At 44.1% G+C, this 27,874-nt stretch overlaps 1 protein-coding gene across 2 annotated transcripts in view; it reads left to right on the top strand.

Moving 5' to 3' along the window:
* The window catches only part of SF3B1 (splicing factor 3b subunit 1), a 290,537-nt gene that overhangs the window by 6,019 nt on the left and 256,644 nt on the right, over nt 1-27,874 (top strand). For both annotated transcript variants that reach the window (XM_056536403.1, XM_056536402.1), the window contains exons 2-3: nt 8,929-9,095; nt 17,273-17,368. In XM_056536403.1, coding sequence (XP_056392378.1) covers nt 8,929-9,095; nt 17,273-17,368 — 263 coding nt within the window. The remainder of the gene's footprint in view (nt 1-8,928; nt 9,096-17,272; nt 17,369-27,874) is intronic.

Genomic DNA, 27,874 nt, shown 5'->3' with positions numbered 1-27,874 from the left:
AGAGCAGGGGAGATGAGAAGCTGTGTACAGTATTTGTCTTCTCTCCCCTGCTCTGCAGACGTGCGGGGGGGGAGATGAGGGGGCGATGAGGGGGCGTGGCTTATTTATCCCCGTGCAGACCTGCGTCCTTTGCCTTCGCTCCCCGCACGTCTGCACGGGGAGACTGTATGCGGCGCTCTGCAGTATGTATGGATCTGGCTCGGGATTCCTGCCCGCTCCATACTCTGCAGCCCCCGGCTGTTCTCAGTAGCCGGGGGCCGCCGCTAATAGCCAGCATGCGGCGATCGCCGCGGCTGGCTATTAACCCTTTAGATCGCCGCTGTCAAAGCTGACAGCGGCGTCTAAAGGGACATGTGAACGCTCCCTGGTGGGCTAAGTGGGGTGGATCGCCCCCCCCCCCCCCGCAGCGCGATCGCAGGGGGGGGCGATCCACTATGGAGGTAGCCGGAGGACTTACCTCTGCCTCCTCTAGTCCCAGCTCTGTCATTGATAGAGCCAGGCTGGACCAGACTCTATCAATGGATCACAGAGCACACAGATTAATAGAGTTCAATAGAATCTATTCATCTGTCTGAGGAATCTAATGATTCCTCATATAAGTGTAATAAAGTGTTTAAAAAAAAAAATCATAATAAAGTTTTAATAAAAGTTTGAAAGACACATATTAATCCAGTGGTCTTCAAACTGTGCCCCTCCAGATGTTACAAAACTACAATTCCCAACATGCCAGGACAGCCGTTGGCTGTCCGGGCATGCTGGGAGTTGTAGTTTTGCAACATCTGGAGGGCCACAGTTTGAAGACCGCTGCATTAACCCCTTCCATGTTAAAAGTTCAAATCAGCCCCTTTACCTATATAAAAACATGTAAACATAATAAAAATAAACATATTCGTTATCGCTTCGTGCGTAATTGTGCAACCTATTAAAATATAACATTATGTATCCCGTACGGTAAATGTAAAAAAAAAAATACCAAACCACAGATTTGAAATTTTTATAATATCCCATAAAAAAAAGTAAAAAAGCGATTAAAAAGTCAGATCAATACCAAAATGGTACCGATACAAAAAACAGATTATGGCGCAAAAAATGAGCCCTCATACAGCCTGGTATGCGGAAAAAAAATAAAGCTACAGGGGTTAAAAAATGGCAATTAAAAAAAATTTGGAAAAGTCCAGAATTAGTAAAACATGACGTAAACGATACAAATCTGGTATCGCTGTGATCAGGCGGCCTAAAGTATAAAACTAACATGTTACCTCAACCACAAGGTAAATGGCGCAGAAAAGAAAAACCACCAAATCTGCAAAATTATCTTTTACTATTTCAATTTCACTTCCCTTAATATATATATATATATATATATATATATATATATATATATATATATATATATATATATATATATATATATATATAATATTATATTATAATATAATATTTTTTTTTTTTTTTGGTTCAGTGAATGTTATTGAAAAATTAAAAGGTGACATTATAGTAGGTAGTTATGGCTATTATAGGGCGAGGAGGAAAAAAGGAGAGCGTAAAAGCGAAAATTGGCCGGACAGTGGAGAGGGACAAATAGATTTTGCTCTATTTTAGTCCCGTGGACAAGTAGTTTTTTATAAAATTTCCACACCCCTGTAGGCGATCGCAGTATGCCAGGATATTAGCGGCCGGAGAGCTGTAGCTCCTCTTACACCCGAGCCCAGAAAAATCTACATGTAACTTTTTGATCACCTTATAAAAAATTTCTCATATGAAGTGACCAAAAATGAGCAATTCTGGACTATTTTTTACATTTACACCGTTCACCGTACGGTTTAATTAACATTATATTTTAATAGTCTGGACATTTCCACATGTAGCGATACCACTTATGTTTATTTTTGTACATTATTTTTATTTAAAGAAAATTGGAAACTGCCCTAATGCCCGTCTGCTCCTATACAAAACATTCATGCATACACATATCATACATGCACCAGCCACTGCCCCCCCCCCCGCATCATACATTACATACACACATACACTCACACCATACATATGCACACATCATACATATACACCATACATATGCACACATCATACATACACCTGCCGCTGCCCACCCCACATCATACATCACATACACACACATCACACTTAGACATCATACACACATCATACATTACATACACATCACACATAGACATCATACACACATACACTCACACCAAACATATCCACCAGTGTTTCCCAACCAGGGTGCCTCCAGCTGTTGCAAAACTACAACTCCCAGCATGCCCATGGCATGCTGGGAGTTGTAGTTTTGCAACAGCTGGAGGCACCCTGGTTGGGAAACACTGATATACACCATACATATGCACACATCATACATACACCTGCCGCTGCCCCCCCATCATACATTACATACACACGTCACACATACACTCACACCCTACATATACAACCACCCTTCCTGCCGCCGCCTGTATTCTTGGTCTCCTCACCTGAGCCGCCATGAGTGGACATCAGAGCTGTAGTCCCGGCCGGTGTGAGGTGAGATTTCCGTCCCCCCCCTCACCCCCCCTGCTCTGTGTTTTCCCTGTGCAAACAAGCAACCTCCCCGTGGTGGATTAGGTCCTGTCTAGACAGAGCAGGGGAGGGGGAGGGATAGAGCTGTGTGTGGGGGATGGAGCTGTGCACAGAGCTGTCAACATCCTCTCTCTCACCCTGCTGTGTCTTCTGAGCTCCGTCCATCCTCCGGGAGGGGAGATAAGGGGACTCTGCAGTCAGCTGGAGGCCCCCGCTGCCCCCTCCATACACTCAGAGCTGGTGTGAGGTGGAGACTTCCATCCGCTCCTGCGCCTCACACCGACATTAAAGAAAAATAAAGGGGACGTCTGTCTGTCCCTGCTCGCCCGATACAGGGCTAAATCTATGAACAATTCACCTGCCCGGCGCCCAAAACTACTTGTCCCGGGCGTCGGGCTATAGGATTTCCACATCCCTGGATAACCCAGACAGGTTCACCGGAAGGGAGCTCCGGTAAATTCGCCTGGGGGGTCGGACTCCTAGTACCAGCGGCATCACCACTCGCACTAGTGCCAGCCATGGGGGGTGCGTGGTAGGGATCGACCGATATCAGTTTTTTAGGGCCGATACCGATAATCGGTGGAGGTTAGGGCCGATAGCCGATAACTTACACCGATATTCCGGTATAAGTTATCGGCTATTTATCCCCCCGCGACACCGCTTCAGATCATTGATTTAAAGCGGGCGCTTTAAATCAATGAACTGCAGTGGCTTTTGCGGTGCCATAGGCCCCCGCCGCCGCCACCCGCTGCTCTCCCCCTACCTGTCAGGATGGTCCGGGCCATCCTTCCTTCCTGTAGTGTCCGGCGGCATTCCAGGTGGAGGGTGAACCAGTCCGGGCTGTCCTTCTTCTCCGGGGGTCATCTTCCCCACTCCGGGCAGGCTCCGGCCTAGTAACGCAGCATAGACGCCGCTGCGCAGTGACGCCCGTGCGCAGCAACGCACCTGGTGTAGCGGCGTCTATGCAGTGTACTAGGCCGGAGCCTGCCCGGAGTGGAGAAGAGGACAGCCCGGACCGGTTCACCCTCCACCCGGAATGCCGCCGGACACTACAGGAAGGATGGATGGCCCGGACCACCCCCATTATGGGTGGGGCGGGCGAGTGTGTAGTGAGTGCTTGGTGTAACTATGTAGAACGGTGTGTGATTAGTAATCACACACCGTTATGTGAGCAAAAAAAAAAAAGGGGGGGGGGGGGGTTGGCAAATCGCAGCGCCCTGACCCCCTAATAGGGCCCGGGTCACGCTAAAAAAAGATGAGGCATACTCTCGAGCCCTATTAGGGGGTCAGGAGGGGGGGATTTTATTTTTTTTTTTAAACTTTATTACATGGGTTTCCCTACCTTTCCCTCTGGTTGATTCTGTCCCTGGGGATTCTGATCTAGGGAATCTTCGAAGTCTCCTGAGGCGATCTGATAGGGGCAGAGGGGGGGTCCCTGGCACCTCTTGCAGCTCTGACCGATGACTGAACCCAGCTAACGGTCAGCGCTGCAGAGGATGCCGTTTAACCCCTCCCCTACCGGCTGCTATTGGCTGGACAATCGTCCAGCCAATAGCAGCTCTCCTGGGGGGGGGGGTGCGAAATCGCCACCTCCCCATAGATACAGTAGGTGATAGGGGGTGTATTCTACACCCCGATCACCTTGTATCTCCGGGTCATCGTGTCACACGTGACCTGGAATTGCGCAAATCGCAAGTGCGATTTCACTTGCGATTTGCGCCGATCGCTGGCATGGGCGATTTGCGCTCGGTGCCTGCTGATTGATATCAGCAGTCACCCCAGTCCGATCCCTGCCCGGCGCGTGGCAGGGACCGAAATTCCCACGGGCGTACCTGTACGCCCTGGGTCCTTAAGGACCCAGGTACAGAAGGCGTATGCATACGCCCTAGGTCCTGTACGGGTTAAACATAAACTCTCAAACTTTTTATAGAAAAATTTATATTATAAGTGGTACAATAGAAAAGCTTGTAGCCATGGGTATAATTTTAATCGTATTGACCCACAGAATACTGGAACCATGTTATTTTTACCGTAAAGTGTACAGCGTGAAAACGAAACCTTTCAAAATTTGCACATAAAATGTGTGTTGCACCCAAAAAAATATTTATGATAAAATGAGCGATGTCATTGCAAAGAATAAGTGGTCACGCAATAAGCAAGCCCTCATATGGTCTGTGGATGAAAATATAAAAGTTATGATTTTTTTACAAGGCAAGGAGGAAAAAACGAAAATGTAAAAACAAAAGTGGCCTGGTCCTTAAAGGGGTACTCTGCCCCTAGACATCTTATCCCCTATCCAAAGGATAGGGGATAAGATGTCTTATCGCAGGGGTCCTGCCGCTGGGGACCCCCGCGATCTCCCTGCTGCACCCGGTGTTTGCTTAGAGCGTCGGGTGCAGCGCCGGAGGAGCGTGACGTCACGGTCCCTCAATGCAAGTCTAAAGGAGGGGGCGCCCGAGGGAGCATGGCCGTGACGTCACGAGCAGAGCATGACCGTGACGTCATGAGCCTTCGCCCTGCATCACCAGTCATCCAGCACGGAGCGAAGTTCGCTCCATGCGTCGTATGCCGTCCTCGTATGCCCCTTTGAAATATCTCCAGCCGTACGGAAGTTATGTGGGAACATACATTTCCCATTGATTTGCATGGGACGTTAATCAAAAACCCCGACCCTCACAAATGGGGGTAGTTAAGGGTTAAATTAACTATCCTATATTTTAAGTGGACATATAAGTAACATGTGACCAAGTATTATCGAAATATCTCAAGCCATTTGGAAGTTAGGCAGTAACATATATTTCCCATTGACTTGTATGGGACTTTAAACATAAACCCCGCCCCTGGCAAATGGGGGTGAGTAAGGGTTAAATCACCTATCCTATGTTTGTTGTTGACATATAAGTAACGTGTGAATATATATATATATATGAATATGCAAAGGAGCTCATTTCACCACCTTATTCAGGTAGTGTTCCCTGTTATCAGCTTAGCTCCTGTTAAGGAATATGAAAAGCTAATCAGGATTTATGCCAAGCCAGACTACTTCTTAAAAGGAAAGTTTCTACCCATCTGCAGACAGCTGTTTCGTGGTTTTTGCCACTCGTCAGTACAGAGCAGGGTGATCTGGCTTTGCTGGGGTAAGAGGCCTGAGAGCAGCTAAAGGGGATGAGTATTTATCTCAGGGAGAGATTACCACTCCTGGTATGACGGAGCTTCATAAGGCCATTTTGCACTCCGCGGGCATTCTGGGTAGAGGAATATGCAAAGCGGCTCATTACATCACCTTATTCAGGTAGTGTTCCCTGGTATCAGCTTAGCTCCTGTTAAGGAATATGAAAAGCTAATATAAACAGCGCAGGATGCCGCAGGAGCCAGAAGTAGCGTGGACACCGGGAACAGGTAATTATAAAACCGGGGATGGGGGAGGCAATGGGGTGGCGGCGGTCTCTGGCCAGAGGATAGGCAGAGGGAGGCAATTGGGCAGAGGCGGTGGTTGGACTCGGGACCCCAGGACAGGCAGGGGGAGAGAAGCGGGCAGCGGTCTCTGGCCCCGCAAAAGCCGCTGCAGTTCATTGATTTAAAGCGCCCGCATTATCGGCAAGTTAAGATACCGATAACTTAGAAAATCGTGAATATCGGCCAAACCGATAACTGGTCGATCCCTACTTTAAATTCTCTTCTGAGCCCTATAACTTTTAGATTTTTCTGTATACGGGGATATATGAGGGCTCTTTTTTTGTGCCGTAATCTGTAGTTATGGGTGCTGATGGGACATTTTTTATGGTATATGAAGGGACAAAAAAAAAATACGCAATTCCGGACTTTCATATTTTTGTTACGGTTACGCCATTCACAGTGCAGTTCAACCCCTTAACGACAATGGATGTAAATGTACGTCATGGTGACGTGGCACTTAACGCACCATGAGGTACATTTACTTGCTGACATGATCTATCAGCAGCCAGGGACCCGCCGGTAATGACGGACATCCGCGATCGCGTGGATGTCCGCCATTAACCCCTCAGATGCCGTGATCAATACAGATCACGGCATCTGCGGCAGTGAGGTACTTTGAATGGATGAACGGATCGCCCGCAGCGCTGCCGCTGGGATTCAATCATCCAGCATGGCAGCCGGAGGTCCCCTCACGGCTGTCTCCTGGGGTCTTCTTCTCTCGTCTGAGATCGAGCAGACCAGAGCAGAAGATCACCGATAATACTGATCAGTGCCATGTCCTATACAATATGATTGCTATGAACAGTCCCCTATGGAGACATAAAGTGTAAAAGGGAGGGGGGGTGAAAAATCCCCTCCCCTAATAAAAAGGTAAAATGTCATCGGTTTTTCCCATTTTACCCCCAAAAAAGCGTAAAAAATTAATACACATTTGGTATCGCCGCATGCGTAAAAGTCTGAAATATAAAAATATATTGTTAATTATCCCGTACGGTAAACGGCCTAAAAAAGTCAAAAATTGCTGCTTTTTTGTCACATTTTATACCAGAAAAATTTATTAAAAATTCATAAAGGGAAACCTAAGCAACCTGGTACTGATAAAAACTACATATCATGGCGCAAAAAATGAGCCCTCTTATCGCCCCATATAGGTCCCTATGGGAGCTAAAACACTGCAAAAAAAAAGTGAATAAAGATCATTTAACCCCTCCCCTATTAAAAGTTTGAATCACCCCCCTTTTCCCATAAAAAAAAAAAGTGTAAATAAGAATAAAAATAAACATACATGGTATCACCGTGTGCGGAAATGTCCGAATTATAAAAATATATTGTTAATTAAACCGCTCGGTCAATAGTGTACGCGCAAAAAAATTCCTCAGTCCAAAATAGTGCATTTTTGGTCACTTTTTATATAATTTTAAAATGAATAAAAAGCTATCAATAAGTCCTATAAATGCAAAAATGGTACCGTTAAAAACTTCAGATCAAGGCGCAAAAAATGAGCCCTCATACCTGCGGCGGCAATCCGATCATCCAGCATGACAGCCGGAGGTCCCCTTACCTAGCTCCGGCCGTCACCCGGGGTCTTCTGCTCTGGTCTGCGATCGAGCAGAAGATCACCGATAATACTGAGCAGTGCTGTGTCCTATGCATATCACTGCACAGTATTAGCAATCAAACGATTGCTATAGATAGTCCCCTATGGGAACATAAGTTTAAAAAAAAAAAGTTGAAAAATGTAAAAATAAAAAAGTAAAAAAAAGTGAAAAATCCCCTCCCCCCAATAAAAATAAAAATTGTCCGTTTTTCCCATTTTACCCCCAAAAATCGTGAACATTTTTTTAAATAAACATATTTGGTATCGCCGCGTGCGTAAATGTCCAATCTATCAAAATATAATGTTAATGATCCCGTACGGTGAATGGCGTAAACGTAAAAAATGTAAAAAGTCCAAAAATGCTGCTTTTTTGTCACATTTTATCTAAAAAAATATATATATGATCTAAAAGTTTTATATATGCAAATGTGGTATCTAAAAAACTACAGATGACGACGCAAAAAATGAGCCCTCATACTGCCCTATATACGGAAAAATGAAAAAGTTATAGGTGGTCAATATAGGGCGATTTTAGATTACTGATTTTGTACAAAAAGTTTTAGATTTTTTTTAAGCGGTACAAAAATATAAAAGTATCTAGCCATGGGTATCATTTTAATCGTATTGACCCACAGAATAAAGAACACATGTCATTTTTACCGTAAAGTGTACAGTGTGAAAACAAAACCCTCCAAAATGTGCAAAATTTTGGTTTTCATAAAAATTTCCTGCCTAAAAAAAAATGTTTTGGGGGTTCGGCGTGCATTTTATGGTAAAATGAGAGGTTTCATTACAAAGTACAATTGGTCATGCAAAAAACAAGCCCTTATATGGGTCTGTACATGGAAATATAATGGAGTTATGGATTTTAGAAGGCGAGGAGGGAAAAACGAAAATGCAAAAATAAAATTGGCCTGGTCCTTGAGGTGAAAATGGGATTGGTCATTAAGGGGTTAAATGGAAAAGTTATGGATTTAGAAGGCAAAAAACAAAGGCAAAAATAAAGTTGGCCTGGTCCTTAAGGCCAAAATGGTCTTTGACCTTAACCACTTAAGGAAAAAAATGGAAAATCCCTGAGTCCTTAAGGGGTTAAGGCAGCAGCCTCAGGTTGCTGCCTCAGAGTATTCTGGACAGGCAGGGGGACAGCCCGACCCACGGACGGCCTGACCCACCGGGTACTTACACTCCTATCGCTTACCTTCATTGCTGATGTGAAGCTTGCAGGTTGACTTTATAACAGCGTTTTTTGTTGTTGTTGTTGTTTTTTTTTATTTTATTTTTTTTCCTTCTGATTACAGACATTGAAGCACAGATACGTGAAATTCAAGGAAAGAAGGCTACTCTAGATGAGACGCAAGGAGTTGGACTTGATTCAACTGGGTACTTCGATCAAGAAATTTATGGTGGAAGTGACAGTAGATTTACTGGTTATGTGACATCTATAGCTGCAAATGAGCAAGAAGATGTGAGTTATTTTGGTTCATGTCTGCTTTTTTCTTTGTTTATTTTATTTTTTAAAAGGGAATCTGACACCAGGGTGACCCGGTTTCTGGCACTGCTTACCATGCTGATATGTGGGTTCCTTGTTGTGTGCAATGGAGGTGGGCTGCTGTAGTATGAGCAAAGATTTTTTTTCTCCATGGCAGAACAGGAAATTTGCATTGGCGGCGAGATTGATGTCTTCGGAGAGATTGCGCTGATGATCACATGGTGAGCAGCGGTTGAAACCGGGTCACCTGTACGATCTACCTATAAATTCAAGTTCGTGCAGGTGACTGCTATAAGATTGCCTGTAATAGTAGGTGGCATCCCCTTGTAGATAGTATAGATAGTTGCAGACATTAGCAGCAGCCCCCCCTTGTTGACAGCTGCCGTCCCACCCTGTAGACAGGTGCCCCTGGGAGTTGGGTTACTTGCGGCTGTCCTCTGGTGTTACTGCCCCGTTCTCACGTACGCATCATGGTGTCCTATGGAGTAGCATGTGAGATGCACGTCACTCTGCTTCCTCCATAGCGTTACACTGGACGCAGTGGAGGAGGTGGAGTGATGCGTGTGTGTGTGTCACATGCTCCTCCATGTTCCTCCATGGTATGCCATGATGCGGATGGGAGAACGCAGCAGCAGAGCTGGCATTTGACTTGAGGATGGCCGCACTGCAGCAAATATCAGATTTGGTATTAGGTACATTTAAAAAGTCCCCGATACCATGTAAATGCCTGGTATCGGTCCCATTATTGATACCAGTATTGGTATCGGGACATTCCTAGTTAGCATGCACTTTTTCAACCATTCCTGCTACAGTAGCCTTTCTTTCCAGCAAAAACAATGCCAATGCTGTCGAGATCTACATAGATGCTTACAAAAGAAAAATGTTCTGCCAGCGGTTAAGGAACACTCAAACTACGGAATCCACAGCCACCTAGGTATTCTGAAAAGAGACTCCATCTGCAGTGGACGCTGCCAAAATCTATTAGGTCTGCACAGACTTCATTGCTCTTAATGGTGGTGGTCCAAATTTTCACCTTTCACCCATTCACACTGCAGAATTTCCAATGTAAAACCCATATACAGCAGGCAGTGAAATTTCTGAGTGGAATTCTGCTTGACAATTCTGCAGTGTGAATGTACCCTTAGGCCACGCTCCCACAGTGGAAAATCTGCACATCTGTATGAATTCTGCAGTTTTTAAACACATGCGTAATCGGTGCTGAATTCGTGCAGAATCCATGCAGAAATTTCTGCACAGATTCTGCATCTCAGTAAAAAGAGATTTTATTTAACTGAGCAGTGATAGTTTGTGCGGATTACGCATGCATTCCGTGTGAATTCCGCACAAATTTGGCAGAAAGTCAGCCCCATTAAAGGGGTATTCCAGGCCAAAACTTTTTTTATACATCAACTGGCTCCGGAAAGTTAAACAGATTTGCAAATTACATCGATTAAAAAAATCTTAATCCTTGCAATAGTTATTAGCTTCTGAAGTTGAGTTTTTTATTTTTTTTTTCTGTCTAACTGCTTTCTGATGACTCGCATCCTGGGAGCTGTGCAGTTCCTATGGGGATATTCTCCCATCATGCACAGCTCCTGGGACTTGACATCATCATTGAGCAGTTAGACAGAAAACTTCAGAAGCTAATAACTAGTGGAAGGATTAAGATTTTTTAATAGAAGTAATCTACAAATCTGTTTAACTTTCCGGAGCCAGTTGATGTATAAAAAATTTTTTTTTGCATGGAATACCCCTTTAACTTCAGTGGGATTCTGCAGTTGAAGTCCGGAAAAATATAAGACCAGAGTTATATTTTTCTGAAGCACGGAATGCAGAATTTCGGCAGCGGAATTCTGCATGCAGAAATTGTGCTGTTATACCATATTAATATAATAGCAATTTTGCCCACTGGATGGGAGTATACTGCCTAGCACACAACCTTATTCGAAATTGAACACAAGATGGCAGCACAGATATCAACAGTATATAGCATATATTCAGTAGTTATACTAAAGAAATGGGTACATTCAATATAAAATGTTACATGCAATTGTAATTTCAGCTTAGATATTATGAATGAAACTTGGCCTTAATAAATGATAACATATAAATTATTGTTGGCTATGCAAAAGCGAATTTTCCTTACTAATTCTATAATTTGGGGCTCATTCTTCTGGAAAATATGAACCAAAAGTTCTATGAACATGTTTCTGTTAAAGGGGTATTCCAGGCCAAAACTTTTTTTTATATATCAACTGGCTCCGGAAAGTTAAACAGATTTGTAAATTACTTTTATTAAAAAATCTTAATCCTTCCAATAGTTATTAGCTTCTGAAGTTGAGTTGTTACATATATAGTTAGTACGGTCGAAAAAAGACATATGTCCATCAAGTTCAACCAGGGAATTGAAGGGTAGGGGTGTGGCGCGATATTGGGGAAGGGATGGTTATATTTCTTCATAAGCATTAATGTTATTTTGTTCCAGGAATGTATCTAATCCTGTTTTAAAGCTGTTAATTTTTCCTGCTGTGACCAGTTCCTGAGGTAGACGGTTCCATAAGTTCACAGTTCTCATGGTAAAGAAAGCGTGTCGCCCCTTGAGACTAAACTTTTTCTTCTCCAGACGGAGGGAGTGCCCCCTCGTCCTTTGGGGGGGGGTTTAACCTGGAACAGTTTTTCTCCATATTTTTTGTATGGGCCATTAATGTACTTATATACGTTTATCATATCCCCCCTTAAACGTCTCTTCTCAAGACTAAACAATTGTAACTCCTTTAATCGCTCCTCATAGCTAAGATGTTCCATGCCCCATATTAGTTTAGTCGCACGTCTCTGCACCCTTTCCAGCTCCACAGTGTCCCTTTTATGTACAGGCGACCAAAACTGAACAGCATATTCAAGGTGAGGCCGTACCAATGCTTTATAAAGGGGGAGTATTATGTCCCTGTCCCTCGAGTCCATGCCTCTTTTGATACATGACAATATCCTGCTGGCTTTGGGAGCAGCAGCCTGACATTGCATGCTATTCTGTAGTCTGTGATCTACAAGTACACCCAGATCCTTCTCTACCAGTGACTCTGCCAGTTTAATCCCCCCTAAGACATACGACGCATGCAGGTTATTAGTACCCAGATGCATAACTTTACATTTATCCACATTGAACCTCATTTGCCAAGTGGATGCCCAGACACTTAGTCTATCCAAGTCATCTTGTAACCTATACACTTCCTCTATAGACTGTACCGTGCTACAAAGCTTGGTGTCATCTGCAAAGATAGAAACAGAGCTGTTAATGCCATCCTCTATATCATTGATAAATAAATTAAACAGCGGGCCCAGTACAGAACCTTGGGGTACACCACTAATTACCGGGGACCAATCAGAGTACGAATCATTGACACCACTCTCTGGGTACGATCCATGAGCCAGTGTTCAATCCAGTTACAAACTAAAATTTCCAAACCCAAAGACCTTAACTTACCTGTCAGATGTCTGAGGGACAGTATCAAATGCTTTAGCAAAATCCAGAAACACTATATCCACAGCCATTCCTCTGTCAAGGCTTCTACTCACCTCTTCATAAAAGCAAATTAGATTGGTTTGACAACTTCTATCCTTAGTAAACCCATGCTGGTTATTACTTATAATACAATTATCCCCTATGCATTCCTGTATGTAATCCCTTATAAGTCCTTCAAACAAATTACCCACAATGCACGTTAAAGGAAATTTCTCATCAGAATCACCCGCACTAAACCTGTTACACAGGCTTGTAGTGCGGGTGATCCTGATTAAAATGCTCCTTACCTGGTTAAAAACTGTTCAGCGGTTCTTAAGATATCTTTATTTTTAGTTTTCTGTTATTCCCTGGCTTGGGACTCAGTGGGAGGTGTTATTATCTGGGACTCGGCCACACGTCATTCTAGCTGGGCGGAGCTGCCGCCCGACTCATGAATATTCATTAACTTATCCTCGTAGTCTAACTCCTTTTTCTAGGTCTGGTGGGGAGGGCCGCGAGGATAAGTTCATGAATATTCATGAGCCGGTTGGCAGCTCCGCCCAGCTAGAATGACGTGTGGCCGAGTCCCAGATGATAACACCTCCCACTGAGTCCCAAACCAGGGAAAAACAGAAAACTGAAAATATAGGTATCTGAAGAACCGCTTAACCGTTTTTAACCAGGTAAGGAGCGTTATAATCAGGATCACCCGCACTACAAGCCTGTGTAACAGGTTTAGTGCGGGTGATTCTGATGACAGATTTCCTTTAAACTTACCGGTCTATAGTTTCCTGGGGAAGATTTAGAGCCCTTTTTGAAGATTGACACCACATTTGCCTTGCGCCAGTCCCTTGGCACAATACCAGTCACCAGTGAATCTCTAAATTTCATGAACAGGGGTACAGATATTACTGAACTTGCCTCTCTAAGAACTCTTGGGTGCAATCCATCTGGCCCTGGAGATTTGCTTACATTTATATTACTTAACTTACCTTGTACCATCTCTACATTAAGCCAGTTAAGCCATTACATGATGTGTTACCAGCACTGACCTGTCCAATGTCGGCTCCTTCTTCCTTAGTATATACAGAACTAAATAACCCATTCAGTAGCTCTGCTTTCTCTTTATCGCCTGTGACAACCTCCCAATTATCATTATTAAGGGGTCCTACATGCTCTGTCCTTGTTTTTTTTTTGCATTTATATATCTAAAAAAATATTTAGGATTAGTTTTGCTTTCTTTGGCCACCTGTCTCTCGTTTTGAATTTTTGCTGTTTTTATTACCTTTTTTACAGATTTTATTAAGCTCTTTGTACTGTTTAAATGTTATAGCTGACCCATCAGATTTGAATTTTTTGAAGGCTATTTTTTTGTTTATTGCTCTTTTAACATAATTTGTCAGCCATGTAGGATTTAGTTTTAATCGTTTTATATTTGTTCCCCTTTGGTATATATTTAGATGTATATTTATTTAGAGTTGATTTAAAGATGTCCCATTTACCTTCTGTATCAGTATTTGACACCTCCCCCCAGTCTATGTCCTGTAGTGCAGCCCTCAGCCCAGGGAAGTTTGCCTTTTTAAAGTTATATATGTTTTTGCCTTCCCCGCCTGTCTTTGTTTTCTACATTTTAAGTCAAAAGTAACTATATTGTGGTCGCTATTACCAAGGTTTTCCCTCACAGTTACATTATTAACCAGCTCTGCGTTGTTGGAAATGATCAGACCTTCTTCACTTCTTGTTGGGTCCTTCACAAACTGGCCCATAAAATTATCCTGCAATAAATTTAGGAATTGTCGCCCCTTTGTAGTTTTAGCCAACCCCGGACCCCAATCTATATCTGGATAGTTAAAATCTCCCATTATTACCACTGTACCTGCCTGTTGTTTTCTGTCTAACTGCTAAATGATGACTCACGTCTTGGGAGCTGTGCAGTTCCTATGGGGATATTTTCCCATCATGCACAGCTCCCAGGACGTGACATCATTATTGAGCTGTTAGACAGAAAACTTCAGAAGCTAATAACTATTGGAAGGATTAAGATTTTTTAGTAGAAGTAATTTACAAATCTGTTTAACTTTCCGGAGCCAGTTGATGTATATAAAAAAAGTTTTTGCCTGGAATACCCCTTTAAGATAATGTTAGTGACTGCAGTTACACTAAAGTTATATCAGTACAGAAGTCTGAATTCGTCCACAAGTTGTGGGTATTAAAATATAAATTCTCAAGTGCAAATTCACCCTGCTATAAAATAGCCAACAATTATCGCCTAACAAATACAGGTTATACAGGGCTTCCTTATCCTGATCAGATAAGGGATCAACCAATCACATCTCTAGAACAAAAATGTGCTAGGCCCCTCTCACCCAGATGTATTTACTTCATTGAGCAGAAGAGGGCACTCTTAATCACGAATTGCTAAAATAATTCCCTGAAAATTACCAGCTATTACACAAGATATACATCATGTCAAGTCATCTCTCCAGCGAATGACCAATATAGTTAGCTGGATTAGAGTCTGACATGTAGCATAGACACAAAGTAGACATTTTGGGATTTTCACAAGTCTTCAATCAAATTGTGGCATTAATGCTCCCACCTGAAATCAACTAATGAATAGGACCTCATGCAATCGTCTAGACTTAGTTATAAATCTATTAGATAAGCCATAACTACCCTTTTTTTTATATATATATATTTTTTTTCATGACATCACATTTTATACATGCTAAAATTATATGTGCATAAGATAATAGGTTACAAATGGTATACTGGCCATATAACATAACATTCTACTAATAACAATAATAATCATGATAGATAATATCTAACTAATATCAGGAATATAATGTTCATATATATGTGTGTATTATAGATGCCCAGATATCTCCCTGTCTTATATACTCCTGAGCTGAAAGTGGCCTGAATTTCAATGTCCTTATCTGAGCCATAAAAGGGTTTATATAAACAAAGACAATAAAATGTTTCAGGCTTGCAGACTACATTTGAAATCCTGGAATTTGAGGCTGAAAATCATTTCTACACAAAATGGAACTTGTAACTTAAACAATGAAGATGGAAGCCACACAGTAAGATTATCCAAAGTAATTCTGGCCCATATATTCTGACACTGTGCACAGCAGATTGCCACGGACATTAAAGGGATATTCCGGCCTAATACATCTTATCCCCTATCCAAACGACCCCTCTGTGATCTCCACGCAGCCCTGCATAGAATATGGGTGCTGCACAGATCGTGGGGTTTCCCAGCGGCGGGCTCCTGGAGATCAGACATCTTATCCATTATACTTAGGAAAGGGGATAAGATTTATTTGGCCGGAATATTCCTTTAAGCACCAATTCCAGAGGAGGCTGCTGTAATCAGGATTCGTCAGGAATTTCCTCGTAGAATTTCTACTTGAAAAATTTGTACTGTGAACAGAGCCTTAGGGTACTGACACTCTAGCCCTTAAGCTGCAAATCATTCAGTATTAGTTTTTCTGTTGGTTCCACTCCAGGTTTAAGCTAAACATACTGGCTAAATAAGACATGTTAACACAGCCTTAAAGGGTTATTACCATCTGTACATTTATGGTATATTCACAGGTAGGGCTGGGCGGTATGACCAAATATGTGTAGCACGGTATTTTTTGTAACTTATGACGGTTCCACGGTATATAACTGTATTCCCACCCCCCCTCCCCCCGAATTATCAGCCCAGCGCTGCACTGTTCCCATCGGGGTAAATACTCACATATCGCCCGCAAGCGCTGACCTCCTTGTCCTCCTGTTTGTTGCGTGCCGCTGGAAATCTATACTGTATGCTGTATCCCTATGCCCGGGCTGCAAAAGGTAAACAAAGTAAACTTTAACGCACGTTCCTACGTCGGCCTTACACTCTTCCTGGGGATGGGAACGTCTGAGATCTGTCAGCCTATCACTGGCCGGCTTCTTACATGACAGTGCACTCTACCCATCGCCGGCCGAGGCGGAACATCGCTGCGGCCTGTGATAGGCTGACAGCTGTCCGACGTTCCCGAGGGGGAGGGGCCAATCCGGTATTGCGGTATGGGGAAAAATTCCTATCGTGCAGGACAAAAATTTCAGTATTCGGTATGAACCGGTATACCGCCCAGCCCTATGCACACGGTATGCCATAATGGTCTGATGCACATCCCACCTATGCATCTATTTTACACTGTAAACAAAGCACACTTTGGCCTAGACCAGGTAAGTTTTATAATTCTTTAAACATCCATTCCAGAATGGGTGAAGCTTTAAGCTAAGATCTTCTCTCTGTCTCGTTGCGTAAGATGGTCTCTATAAACTTACTGTAAAGTCTGTCTCCTGCAATTAGCAGCAAAACTGGGTGAAATGCACCTAATTGAGTTGTTCTGACATATTCTGGTGAATAGTGGGGGTCTGAAGCCCCGTAAATGTGTTATGTGCATAATAAAGTTATTTTCACCAGTTTATATCTGCTTTGTTGGTTAGATCTCTTGTTGCTTGTTTCAATATCTGCTTTAAGAGGCCTTTGCAGAAAAGAGGCAATCTGGTTGCTATGGTGAACTGCCCTACTGTTCGTTTGCATGAGATTTGATAAATATTCCTTTACATTTTGTAGGATTTAACTTTGTTTTTGTTTTTTTGCCAGGATGATGATGATCCTACAGCATCATTTGGGCAGAAAAAACCAGGCTATCATGCTCCTGTTGCTTTATTGAATGATATTCCTCAGTCAGCTGAACAGGTGGGTTAAATTGGTTGTTTGTTTGTAATGTTAAGTAACCTTCCCACAGATTGATGAACATTATTGCAAGTGATTTAGAAAACTACTGCCAAACTGTTAAGTCCTGTAATGTCCTTGAAAAGTAAAAGGACATAAAAAAAATGCCAACCATAAAATAGGCATATTGTATATGTGAATTAACTAATTTACAGTAGATGGGCTGGCTCTTTTATTTTAGAGAATTAGGAGTTCAGAATAATGCAAAATTTTCTATTTTTATTCATGGTATATTTGAGTTTTCCACACACATGCAGAATGTAGATACTAAAATTTACCACTAATATAAAGTACAATATGTCACGAAAAAACAATCCTAGAATCACTTGGATAAATTAAGAGTCCTGACGTTATTACACCATAAGATGAGACGGATGACATTTAAAAAATTAGCCCTTGATCTTTAAGGCCAAAATTGGCCCAGTCCTAAAAGTTGTTGAGGAACTGACCTTAATGACAACCAATCAATAATTCACTATATAGTATATAGCTGTATGCATCATGTGCTATCTATTATGGCCACCATGTTATCTACAAAAAAATGATGGATTAACTTCTCAGCCATCTCTAATATTACTTAAAGTGGTACTCCCGTGGAAATATGTATTTCCCATGACAGCACCCGGAGATTGCACCTGCCTAATTGGGACAGGAAAAACAGAGTTTAAAACCCCACCCTTCCTCTCCATTCCCAGTGTTTTTCCTGTCCCGAGTAGGGAAGGAATCTCTGAGAGTGCAGGAGCGCTCTTCTGCTAAGAGAGTTGGGGTGGCCCATAGAGTACCTCCGTTACGCGGGCGGCCACCCTACACAAGTTCAAACGTCTTCTCCTTTCAGTCTCCCCTTGCGGCACCCAGGCGGGCTTATGCAGGGGAGACGCAATAGGGGCTGGATCGCGGTCCTCGGTCCTGCGCCGTCTAATAAGCGGCGGCATCGTAAACCGGGGGACTCTATGGTAGGAACGTCACTTCCGGTGACGTAGGAGTCCTCCGAATCGTGCTTCCGGCCTCGTGTATGGCGTCTGATGTCACACCTGGCCGGAGAAGAGGCAGGGATTTCAAAAATCCCCATGAATTTAAACCACAAGGAAACCACAGAGGGCGCTTACTCCAGAGGAGTAAGCTCTATAGGATTACTCCTCAACCGCAGCCGCTAACGCTGCAGAGACAGTTGCTATGTCCTATTACCCACCACAGGTTATCTTGTAAGTACTCCTGATGCTGGTGTTTTATTTGGCGTTCATCATGATGGCTTTCAAGCCTCTATGCGCGTTCCCTTGAAGGTGCTATTTGTTTCAGCTGAAGAATTTTCTGCTGCTACAGTCTTCCATGATGTCCACACCGGTCAAGGCCACTGAGGTTGAACCCGTGCAGATCCAAGTAACCATTAGTAATGAGGGTCTATAGGGTTTATACCCTGGCCTTTCTTCAGAATTACTGTCTGATCCTTTCCTCCCTTTATTTTTTAGGGAGAAAAGGATACTCCTTTGATTTATGTAAAAACTAAATCTAAAATAAGAAAATGTGTAATCTGTAATAAGGAGCCTCAGGTGTCTTAAAAAAAAAAAAACGCTATGTAATAAATTTCTTGCCAATTTAGTCTCCGAGGAAACTCCTGATATTATGAAAGATATTAGATCTATGATTCGGTCTGAAATCCAGGCTTCTAAATCCTCTTCAAGTCAGGCGGTCCCGTCTGGATCTCAGAAGATCCAATCAAGAACTAAAATGATCTTTCTCCGACTCTGATGATAATACGTCTCATCAGGATATGGAGGAGGGTGAATGGGTAGACAGCCCTTAAGAAGAGGAGGATACGGGTTTTAAAAAATTTCTGTTTAATCCGGAGAACATTGAGGAGCTTATTAAAGCGGTTAGAGCCACCCTTAACCTTGAGGAGGTACAAGAGGTTAAAACCATTCAGGATGAATTATTTGGAGGTCTAGGTGACCGTAAATCTCCCTCCTTCCCTGTTCATCTGAACATTCATAAGATCATTAATGACGAATGGGCTAGACCAGATAAGGGGTCTTTTATTCCTAAGGGCATTAAGAGATGTTATCCCTTCGCGGAGACTGACTCAACTAACTGGGACACTATTCCAAAAGTCGACGCTCCCATAGCCAAGGTGGCCAAAAATACCTCCTTGCCATTAGAAGACTTCTCTCAGTTAAAGGATCCAATGGACCGAAAAACAGAGTCTCTCTTAAAGAAATCTTGGGAGGCAGCAGCTACGTTGCTTAGACCTAATGCAGCTTCTACTTGTGTAGCTAGAACCTTGGGTGTGTGGATTGACCAACTTCAGCTACACTTACAGGGCGATACCCCTAAAAAGGATATAATTGCAAGTCTCCCTATTCTTAAAATGGCTACCAATTTTCTCGCAGATGTATCTGCAGAATCTGTCAGATTATCTGCCCGCACTGCCGTCCTGTCAAATATTTCAAGATGGGTGCTCTGGTTAAAATCCTGGACAGGGGATGTTGCCTCCAAAAACAAATTAGCCATCCTTCCTTTTTATGGACAATTTGTTTTTTGGAGCTGACTTAGATAATATCCTGGCTAAGGCCTCAGGCAATAAAAAAAGGGTTTCCCAAAGACGGTGCTCAACCTAGAAAGACCTCCTTTCTCAAACTAATCAGCCCTATAGAGGTAAGGGCAAAACAGGCCGTTGGTCCTATAGGAAAGGAGGTAGAGGGAGGGGCTTCTTGTTTAACCCCAACCAGTCTAGCGCTGGTGGAGGTAAACAATGACTCCATTCCGGTAGGGTCGAGATTGTCAGCTTTCGCCCACATTTGGGAATCATTGATTCCCAACCCTTGGATAGTCAACATAATCAAAGAGGGATACAGGGAAGAGTTCTCCTCTCCCCCTCCCCCAAGATTTGTGGTAACCAAATCCCCAGGTTCCCTAGCCCTAATCATTCAGGGGTCCAGAATCTATTGAGTTTAGGGGCAGTCATAGAGGTCCCAAAAAACCAGAGGTTTAGGTCATTATTCCCATCTGTTTCTAATCAAGAACCCAAATGGGAAATTCAGGACTATCATCAATCTGAAACCCTTAAACAGATTAGTTATATACAGGAAATTCAGGATGGAGACAGTGAGGTCAGCCATTCATCTCATAAAAGACAGTGCAGTTATGGCCAGAATAGATCTAAGGGACGCGTATTACCACGTCTCTATCCATATAGACTCTCAACCCTTTCTAAGATTCGCCATCCAGTGGGACGGAAGAGTCCGCCATTTTCAATTTGTTTGTCTGCCCTTCGGGCTCTCCTCAGCTCCCTGCATTTTCACAAAAATGATGGTGGTGGCAGTTCTCAGAAAGGCTTTCATTCATCCTCAAGGGGGGGCCTCGCCACTCAGCCCTACAATCACTCAGGTCAAATATTCTGTTGGGCAGAACAGGATGTACTCTCCATCTCAGCAGTTCATCTCAGGGGGATATGGAACATCAGAGCAGACTTTCTAAGTCGAAACTTTATAGATCCGGGGGAATGGATGCTAGCCGACTGAGCATTTTTGTCAATAGTCAACGCCTGGGGTCTACCCCAGATAGACCTGTTTGCCTCCATAAAAAATCGCAAAGTGAGCAAATTCTTCACTCTGAATCCCAGAGACTCTCCAGTGGCAGTGGATGCTCTAGTTCAGGAATGGTCTTTCAGCCTGGGATATGCCTTCCCTCTAATAGTCCGAATACCCAGAGTACTACACAAGCTGATGATCCACTCGTGTACGTTAATCCTCCTCACCCCCTTTTGGCCCAAAATAAGTTGGTTTCCTCTTCTAAAGTCCATGAGTGTGGAAGATCCAATAAGGTTTCCTCCTCGTCCAGATCTACTAACCCAAGGTCCAGTCCAGCACAGTCAGGTTCATACCCTCAACTTAGCGGCCTGGAAACTGAGAAGCTCCTACTAGAACGAAAGGGTTTCTCTGAAAGAGTAATCAACACCCTACTAGCCAGTCGCAAGTCTTCCTCCTGTAAGAGCTATTCTAAGGTTTGGAAAAAATACATTTCCTGGTGTGGGTCTTCCTTTTCACTTGAATCCCCTAACATTCCTCAGATACTTAATTTTCTGCAAGATGGCTTTGACTTGGGTCTTTCTCCAAACACTTTAAAGGTGCAGGTTTCAGCCCTCAGTGCTCTTTTCAAAGTGAAACTAGGAGATGATTGTTGGGTGTCTAGGTTTATTAAAGCCTCTGAGAAACTTAGACCTAGGATTACAAACCTCTACCCTCCGTGGAACCTTAATGTAGTCCTTGAGGCCCTTACCGAATCTCCCTTTGAGCCAATAGTCCATCTCTATCAAATTACTTACCTTTAAAAACTGTATTTTTGGTAGCAATAACATCTGCACGTAGTCAGTGATATTCAGGCTCTCTCTACGTTACAGCCTTTTTTTATAGTCAGAGATGATAGAATTATTCTCAAATTAGACCCTAATTTTGTACCGAAAGTATCTTCATCTTTTCATAGATCCCAGGATATTGTTATTCCTCCTTTCTGCTCAGCTTCTAAAAATGATCAAGAAAGATCATTCAACTGTTTAGATGTAAGGAGAGCAGTATTACAGTATGTAGAGTCCTCCCGTCCCTAGAGGAAAGACAAAAACCTTTTTCTCCAGTTTGCAGGTCCTAACAAAGGGAAAAAGGCTTCCAAGAGTTCTATTGCGAGATGCATCCGTATGGCCATCTCAGACGCCTATTCAGCAAAGGGAAAGAATCCCCCTCTTAAATTAAAGGCTCATTCTACCTGTGCAGTCTCTTCATGGGCAGAGAGAGCATCTGCTTCTGTGGCGCAGATTTGTCGTGCAGCCACTTGGAAAAATTTACATACGTTTTCCAAACATTATAGATTAGATGTTCTTTCTAATCAGGACATGGCGTTTGGACGCAAGGTCTTGATTGCTGTGGTCCCTCCCTGAATACTATTCTTTGGTATTATCTCCGGGTGCTGTCATGGAGACGACTTGGGAAATGGTGAATTATACTCACCGATAATTGTATTTCCTGGAAGTCTCCATGACAGCACCCATAATACCCACCCTTTTGGTTTTCTTTCTGGTTTGGTCATTTGGTGATCACTTTTCCTTTCTACTCGGTGTTCTTTATAATACACTGGGAATGGAGAGAAAGGGGTGGGGTTTTAAACTGTTTTTCCTGTCCCAATTAGGCACTTGCAATCTCCAGGTGTTGTCATGGAGACTTCCAGGAAATAAAATTATCGGTGATTATAATTCACCATTTTTTAAATCAACTGGTGCCAGAAAGTTACAGATTTGTAAATTACTTCTATTAAAAAATCTTAATCCTTCCAGTACTTTTTTAGCTGCTGAATACTACATAGGAAATTCGTAAAATTGACAGATGTCAGCAGAGAGCACTGTGCTCGTCATGTCAGCTGAGAGCTCTGTTCCAGAAAGAAAATGTCCTATGTAGTTTTTGGCAGCTAATAAGTACTGGAAGGATTAAGATTTTTTATTTTAAAAAGAACTAATTTAACTTTCTAGCACCCCTCTCATCTCCCCCTGGTCATCTCTTCCCAGTTGTGTAAAAAAAGAGGAAAAAAAAAAGTATTAAATATATATTTCTCTATCGGCTCCATTGGTGGACACAGACCTTGGGTATATGCTGTTGTTGCAAGGAGACTTGACACTATGGAAACCAAAAAGTCTGCTCTCCCAGCAGCATATACCCGCCTACAGAGCCTGAGGTAATCAGTTTAAGCTTAGTGTCCGCAGGAGATGGACACTGGTCTGGGGTCTTTCCCAGACCTGGTCTAACTTTTTTTCTAGATTAGGGATATTTAGTTTCTTATTTCCTTTTATTTTCCTGTTTTCAGGTGGGGACTCAGGAACATAACGTTCACTGTTTCCCCATTTGCGATTGAGGGGGCACAGACATCGTGGATGTACTGTCAACCCCCTCTTGCCAACGGCCAGTGCCTGGGGTTGTACCTCACGGGTCCGGGTCTCCCACTTTTCCCTGACTAAAAGCTGGCTGAAGGCTTCATCAGGAAGACTTCATTAGGCAAGTTCTTCTGACTAAGGTGAGTATATTCCCCCCCCCCCCCCCCTTTTTTTCCTTAGGTCCTGGACTCTCAACAGCTGGAGACACCCTTTTTTCTATAAGGGTTTATGGGACTGGCCAGGAGGGGTTCTTCCCTCCCTTTTTACTCTGTGGGGGGGAAGTTTTTATTGGGGTTAGAGCAGTGGCATTTATATATTGCAGGCATGTGTGTGTTTGGTGCACAGTATGTATGAGGCGACTGTCCTCTGCAGCCGCGGCGTATCTGTTCTGCAGGCCGGCGCTTTATCAGCACGGCCGCACAGAAGTTTTTACTTTCGTTTTCGGCAGTGTTTTGCCGACGGCGTTCGCCAGCTCCGTTCCCCCGAGGCACATATGCGTTCACAAGGTGCGCTCGGGGCCGGGAGCGGGCGCCATCATTATCTGGGTTATTATTGCTTCGGGGACCCTGTGCGCTACCCTGTTACTACCCCAGATGTTCTTCCAGACCTGGCGGGTTCGGCCTTCCCTCCACCCTGGGTTTCTTCCCTCTCACAGTCTATATCCGACTTGGCGCAGGTCTCCCGTTCTGTGGTGACTGCCTTGGAGAGGTCCTCCCTCTGTCGGCCCTCCGGGGGGACTCTCTCCCCTTCTCCCTACGCTTCTCACAAGCGTAATAGGGTGGTTGGTTGTCTTCTCTTCCAGGATACTTGGACACGCACTTTCAGGTTTCCTGGGTCAGGGATGTTGTAGTCAACGGATACAGGGTCGATTTTGCCTCCCTTCCATGGTACTGCTTTTTTCTTTCCCGGTGGTCCTCTCTAGTGGAGGCATTTCGTGGCGCGTTCCAGTTCCCTTTCATCCAGGGAGTGTCCCTGTTCCTTCAGGGGAACGGTTTCAAGTTTTTTTTTATTCCAACCTCTTTGTGGTCCCCAAGACGGGCGTTGCTTTTCGCTCAATCTTGGTTCTCGAGCATCTCCACCAGCATCTTCTGCTTCCCATTCCAAATGGAATCTCTCCGTTCGGTGCTGGAGTCCATGGTTCAAGCGGAGTTTTTCTTCCCTCGGTGGTCATCAAGGATGCCTGCCTCCACATTCCAATATTTCCCGGTCATCAGCGGTACTTCCGCTTTGCAGTTCCGGACGACCATTTTCTATTGTGGCTCTCCCTTTCGGTCTGACCACTACTCCGCGGGTCCTTACCAAGGACCTGACGCCTGTGATAGCCCTGTTACGGACAAGAGTTGTTTCAGTGATTCCTTTGTTGGACGACCTCCTGATCAGATCTCCAACCAGGGCCCAGACTCTGGGGAGTCTTGGTCTCAACCTCCAACCCTTGTTTTCTCTTTGGTTGGATGGTTAATCATGACAAGTTCAACCTCTCTCCTGGGGCTCTAGTTCAACGCGGCATCTGCCTGCTTTCGACTCTGCCAGACATTCGGCTGACTCTCTTGTCAGAAGTCAGATAACTTCGGCATTCTGCTCCAGTTTCTATTTGCTTTTGCATACTGTCCTGGGTCGGTTGCTGGTGGCCGTGGAGAGGTCGGTGATGAAACTGTGTGAATGGCACGCATTCACACAGTTTCATCACCGACCTCTTCATCAACTGGTGATTCTCTTCCGGTGTGACAGGTCCCCTTTCTCTCTCGACAGTCTTGTTGGTCCCTTCTATGGTGGCTTTGTTTCCCCTTGCTTTTCAGGGGCGCTCCTTCCTGCTGGTCTGTTAGACTGGGGAGGTGTTTTCAAGGACCGGCCGGTCTGGGGTCTTGGTCCCCCCCCAGAAGCCCTTCTCCCCATCACCATGCTGAGACTAGGGCAATTCTATCTTTGCTTCTTCGGGAAATTCCCTTCTGGCCGGAACTCAAGTTTCCGACCATCTCAGCGATCTTCATTCCGGACACACTCAACTGGTAGGTGGTCTGTCTCAGCTGGTCCTCAGCCGTCCAAGACGAGTGGTCCCTACATCCGGAGGTGTTTGCAGTGACCTGCAACCTCCTAGGGCGCTCCAAGCGTGGACCTCTACTTGTTCCGCCACAACTGCAGCGTTCCTCTCTTTTGGTCAGGCTTTGTCCTACCTTATCTGTTTCTTAGTTGGGCCTGGCCCTACCTTGTCTGTCTCCTCCCCTTCCTCTCATTCCAAAGTCCTGAGGAAACTCTCACAGCAGAGGGTGTTCCCGCCATTCTCGTGGCCCTGACTGGCTCCGGCGGGTGTGGGACGTCGTTGCGGTCAGGCTCCTAACGACTTACTGCTGTGCCTTCCCTCTCGCCCAGACCTCCTATCTTAGGTCCCCTGTGCCACCCCTATTTACCGTGTCTGCTTTTGATGGCGTGGAGGTTCAGACTGTGGTTTCTCTTCCCAAGTGGTTTGCACCATGCTGAGGGCTAGCAAACCTTCCTCTGTGAAGATTTACCCCCATACCTGGTGGTCTTATTTGCATTGGTGTGAATCTCAGCCTTTTTTCTCTGGTCGTGGTTTTCCTTCCCTAACCCCTTTTCCCTTTCCATTCAGGGTTGGCTCAAGGGTTGGCTCTCAGCTCCCTTTAGGGTCAAAGTTCGGCACTTTTCATTCTTTTTCAAAGTCCTCTGGCGTTCAATTCTCGTGTCCAGACCTGCTTCAGGGAGTGGCACACACTGCCCCTCCTTCTCGGTCCCCTTCTCCCCCTTGGGACTTACACTTGGTCTTAGGTGCACTGCAAGGCACTACCTCTCAGGGACATTCCTCTTCGCCTCCTTCCCTGGAAGGTGGCGTTCCTTATTACTCTTACCTCTGTTAGGTGGGTGTCAGAGCTGGCAGTTTTCTCCTGCCGTTCTTCCTTCCTGGTTGTATACCTGGACAAGCTGTTTTGTCAAGGTCCTTCCTTTTTTACCTGAGATGGTTTCGACTTTTTCATCTCATTGAGGACATCGTCCTGCCATCTTTTTGTCCGGCCCCTTCTCATCCCAGGGAGTTTGCTCCACAAACTGGTTGTGGAGAGGGCTGTTTGGACTTATCTCTCAGTCACTTCCTTTCGGCAGTGTGCCTACAGAGCCTGAGGTAATCAGTTTAGTCACCAAGCAGTAGGAGATGACCGAGATGCAGAGAACTAAGACCAGTCCGAGGCAACCAGAACAAAAAAATAACTGAACATACCCTCGGACAGGTAACCAAACACAGGAACACTAGAGAAAGGACGGGAGCTTTCTCTGGTCTTCCTGTGTTTGGTTATCTGTCCGAGGGTATGTTCAGTTATTTTTTTTGTTCTGGTTGCCTCGGACTGGTCTTAGTTCTCGGCATCTCGGTCATCTCCTACTGCTTGGTGACTAAACTGATTACCTCAGGCTCTGTAGGCGGGTATATCCTGCTGGGAGGAGCTGACTTTTTGGTTTCCATAGTGTCAAGTCTCCTAGCAACAGCATATACCCAAGGTCTGTGTCCCCCAATGGATCCTTCGAGAAAAGGATTTAACAGTAAGAACAAAAATCTCCTCTTTCAATCGCACATTTTTTTTTTTTTCACAGCTAATGTTTGAGGTGGGGTGACAAAGTGGTGTTCAGAAGTCCTTTATTGGTTTTTGCTTGTGTGCTAAAAAGTATTCAAAAGTGATTTATTGTTTTTTGATTATATAAGCCAAATTGATCCAACCCCCCCCCCCCCCATGGGATATGATAAATGTCACACATAAGCAAAACCAAAAGAAAGCAAAAAATTCCTACAGAACTCTTACCGGAGCAACGATAAATGTCCCAGAATAACCTTATGTTATCCGAACATTTGAACGCTATTAGAGATCATACTGTTATGCAATTTGATAAGGTTTTGTCCTTGGATAACCTCTTCCCAAGCAATGGACATGTCCTACTACCTTTCTATATGATTGTTAGCTATGTATATTTGAGGTTAATATTGTCACCTTTTTATTTTTGATAGAGAATTCTTTTGACCTTATTGCCATTCCACACTGCTGTACTTGATTACAATGGTCCCCTGACATGAGATGATGCTTACATGTCCCTGCTGCTCCGGGACATCATTCCACCATGCCTCTGCTGCCTCTGCCCTGCACCGTCTCTCTCCATTGCCGTCATCACGATGCTGTTCATGCAGTGATGATGGCGACGGAGAGCGACGGCGCAGGGCAGCGGTGACGTAGTGATAAGGCATCAGAGAAGCGATGAACTGATGGGCCAGAGCTGCGTGGACATGTGAGTATGATTGAGCACGAATCCCTTAACATACAATAGTTTCTACAAGCAATTGTCCACCTCCAAAACCAATTACCATGGTATGTTGACGGACCACTGTATTATGACCCCCCCCCCCCCCATAAAAATGTAAATCATCCCTTTTTCACAGTTTTACCCCCAGAAAGTGTAAAATAAACAAACATATTTGGTATCGCCGCGTGCATAAATGTGCGAACTATCAAAATATAATGTTGTTGATCCCGTATGGTGAACGGCGTAAAAGTAAAAAAAAGTACAAAATT

This window comes from Hyla sarda, chromosome 8 (assembly GCF_029499605.1).
Source record: "Hyla sarda isolate aHylSar1 chromosome 8, aHylSar1.hap1, whole genome shotgun sequence".
Classification (NCBI taxonomy): Eukaryota; Metazoa; Chordata; class Amphibia; order Anura; family Hylidae; genus Hyla; species Hyla sarda.
This window is presented reverse-complemented; position numbering and strand designations above follow the sequence as displayed.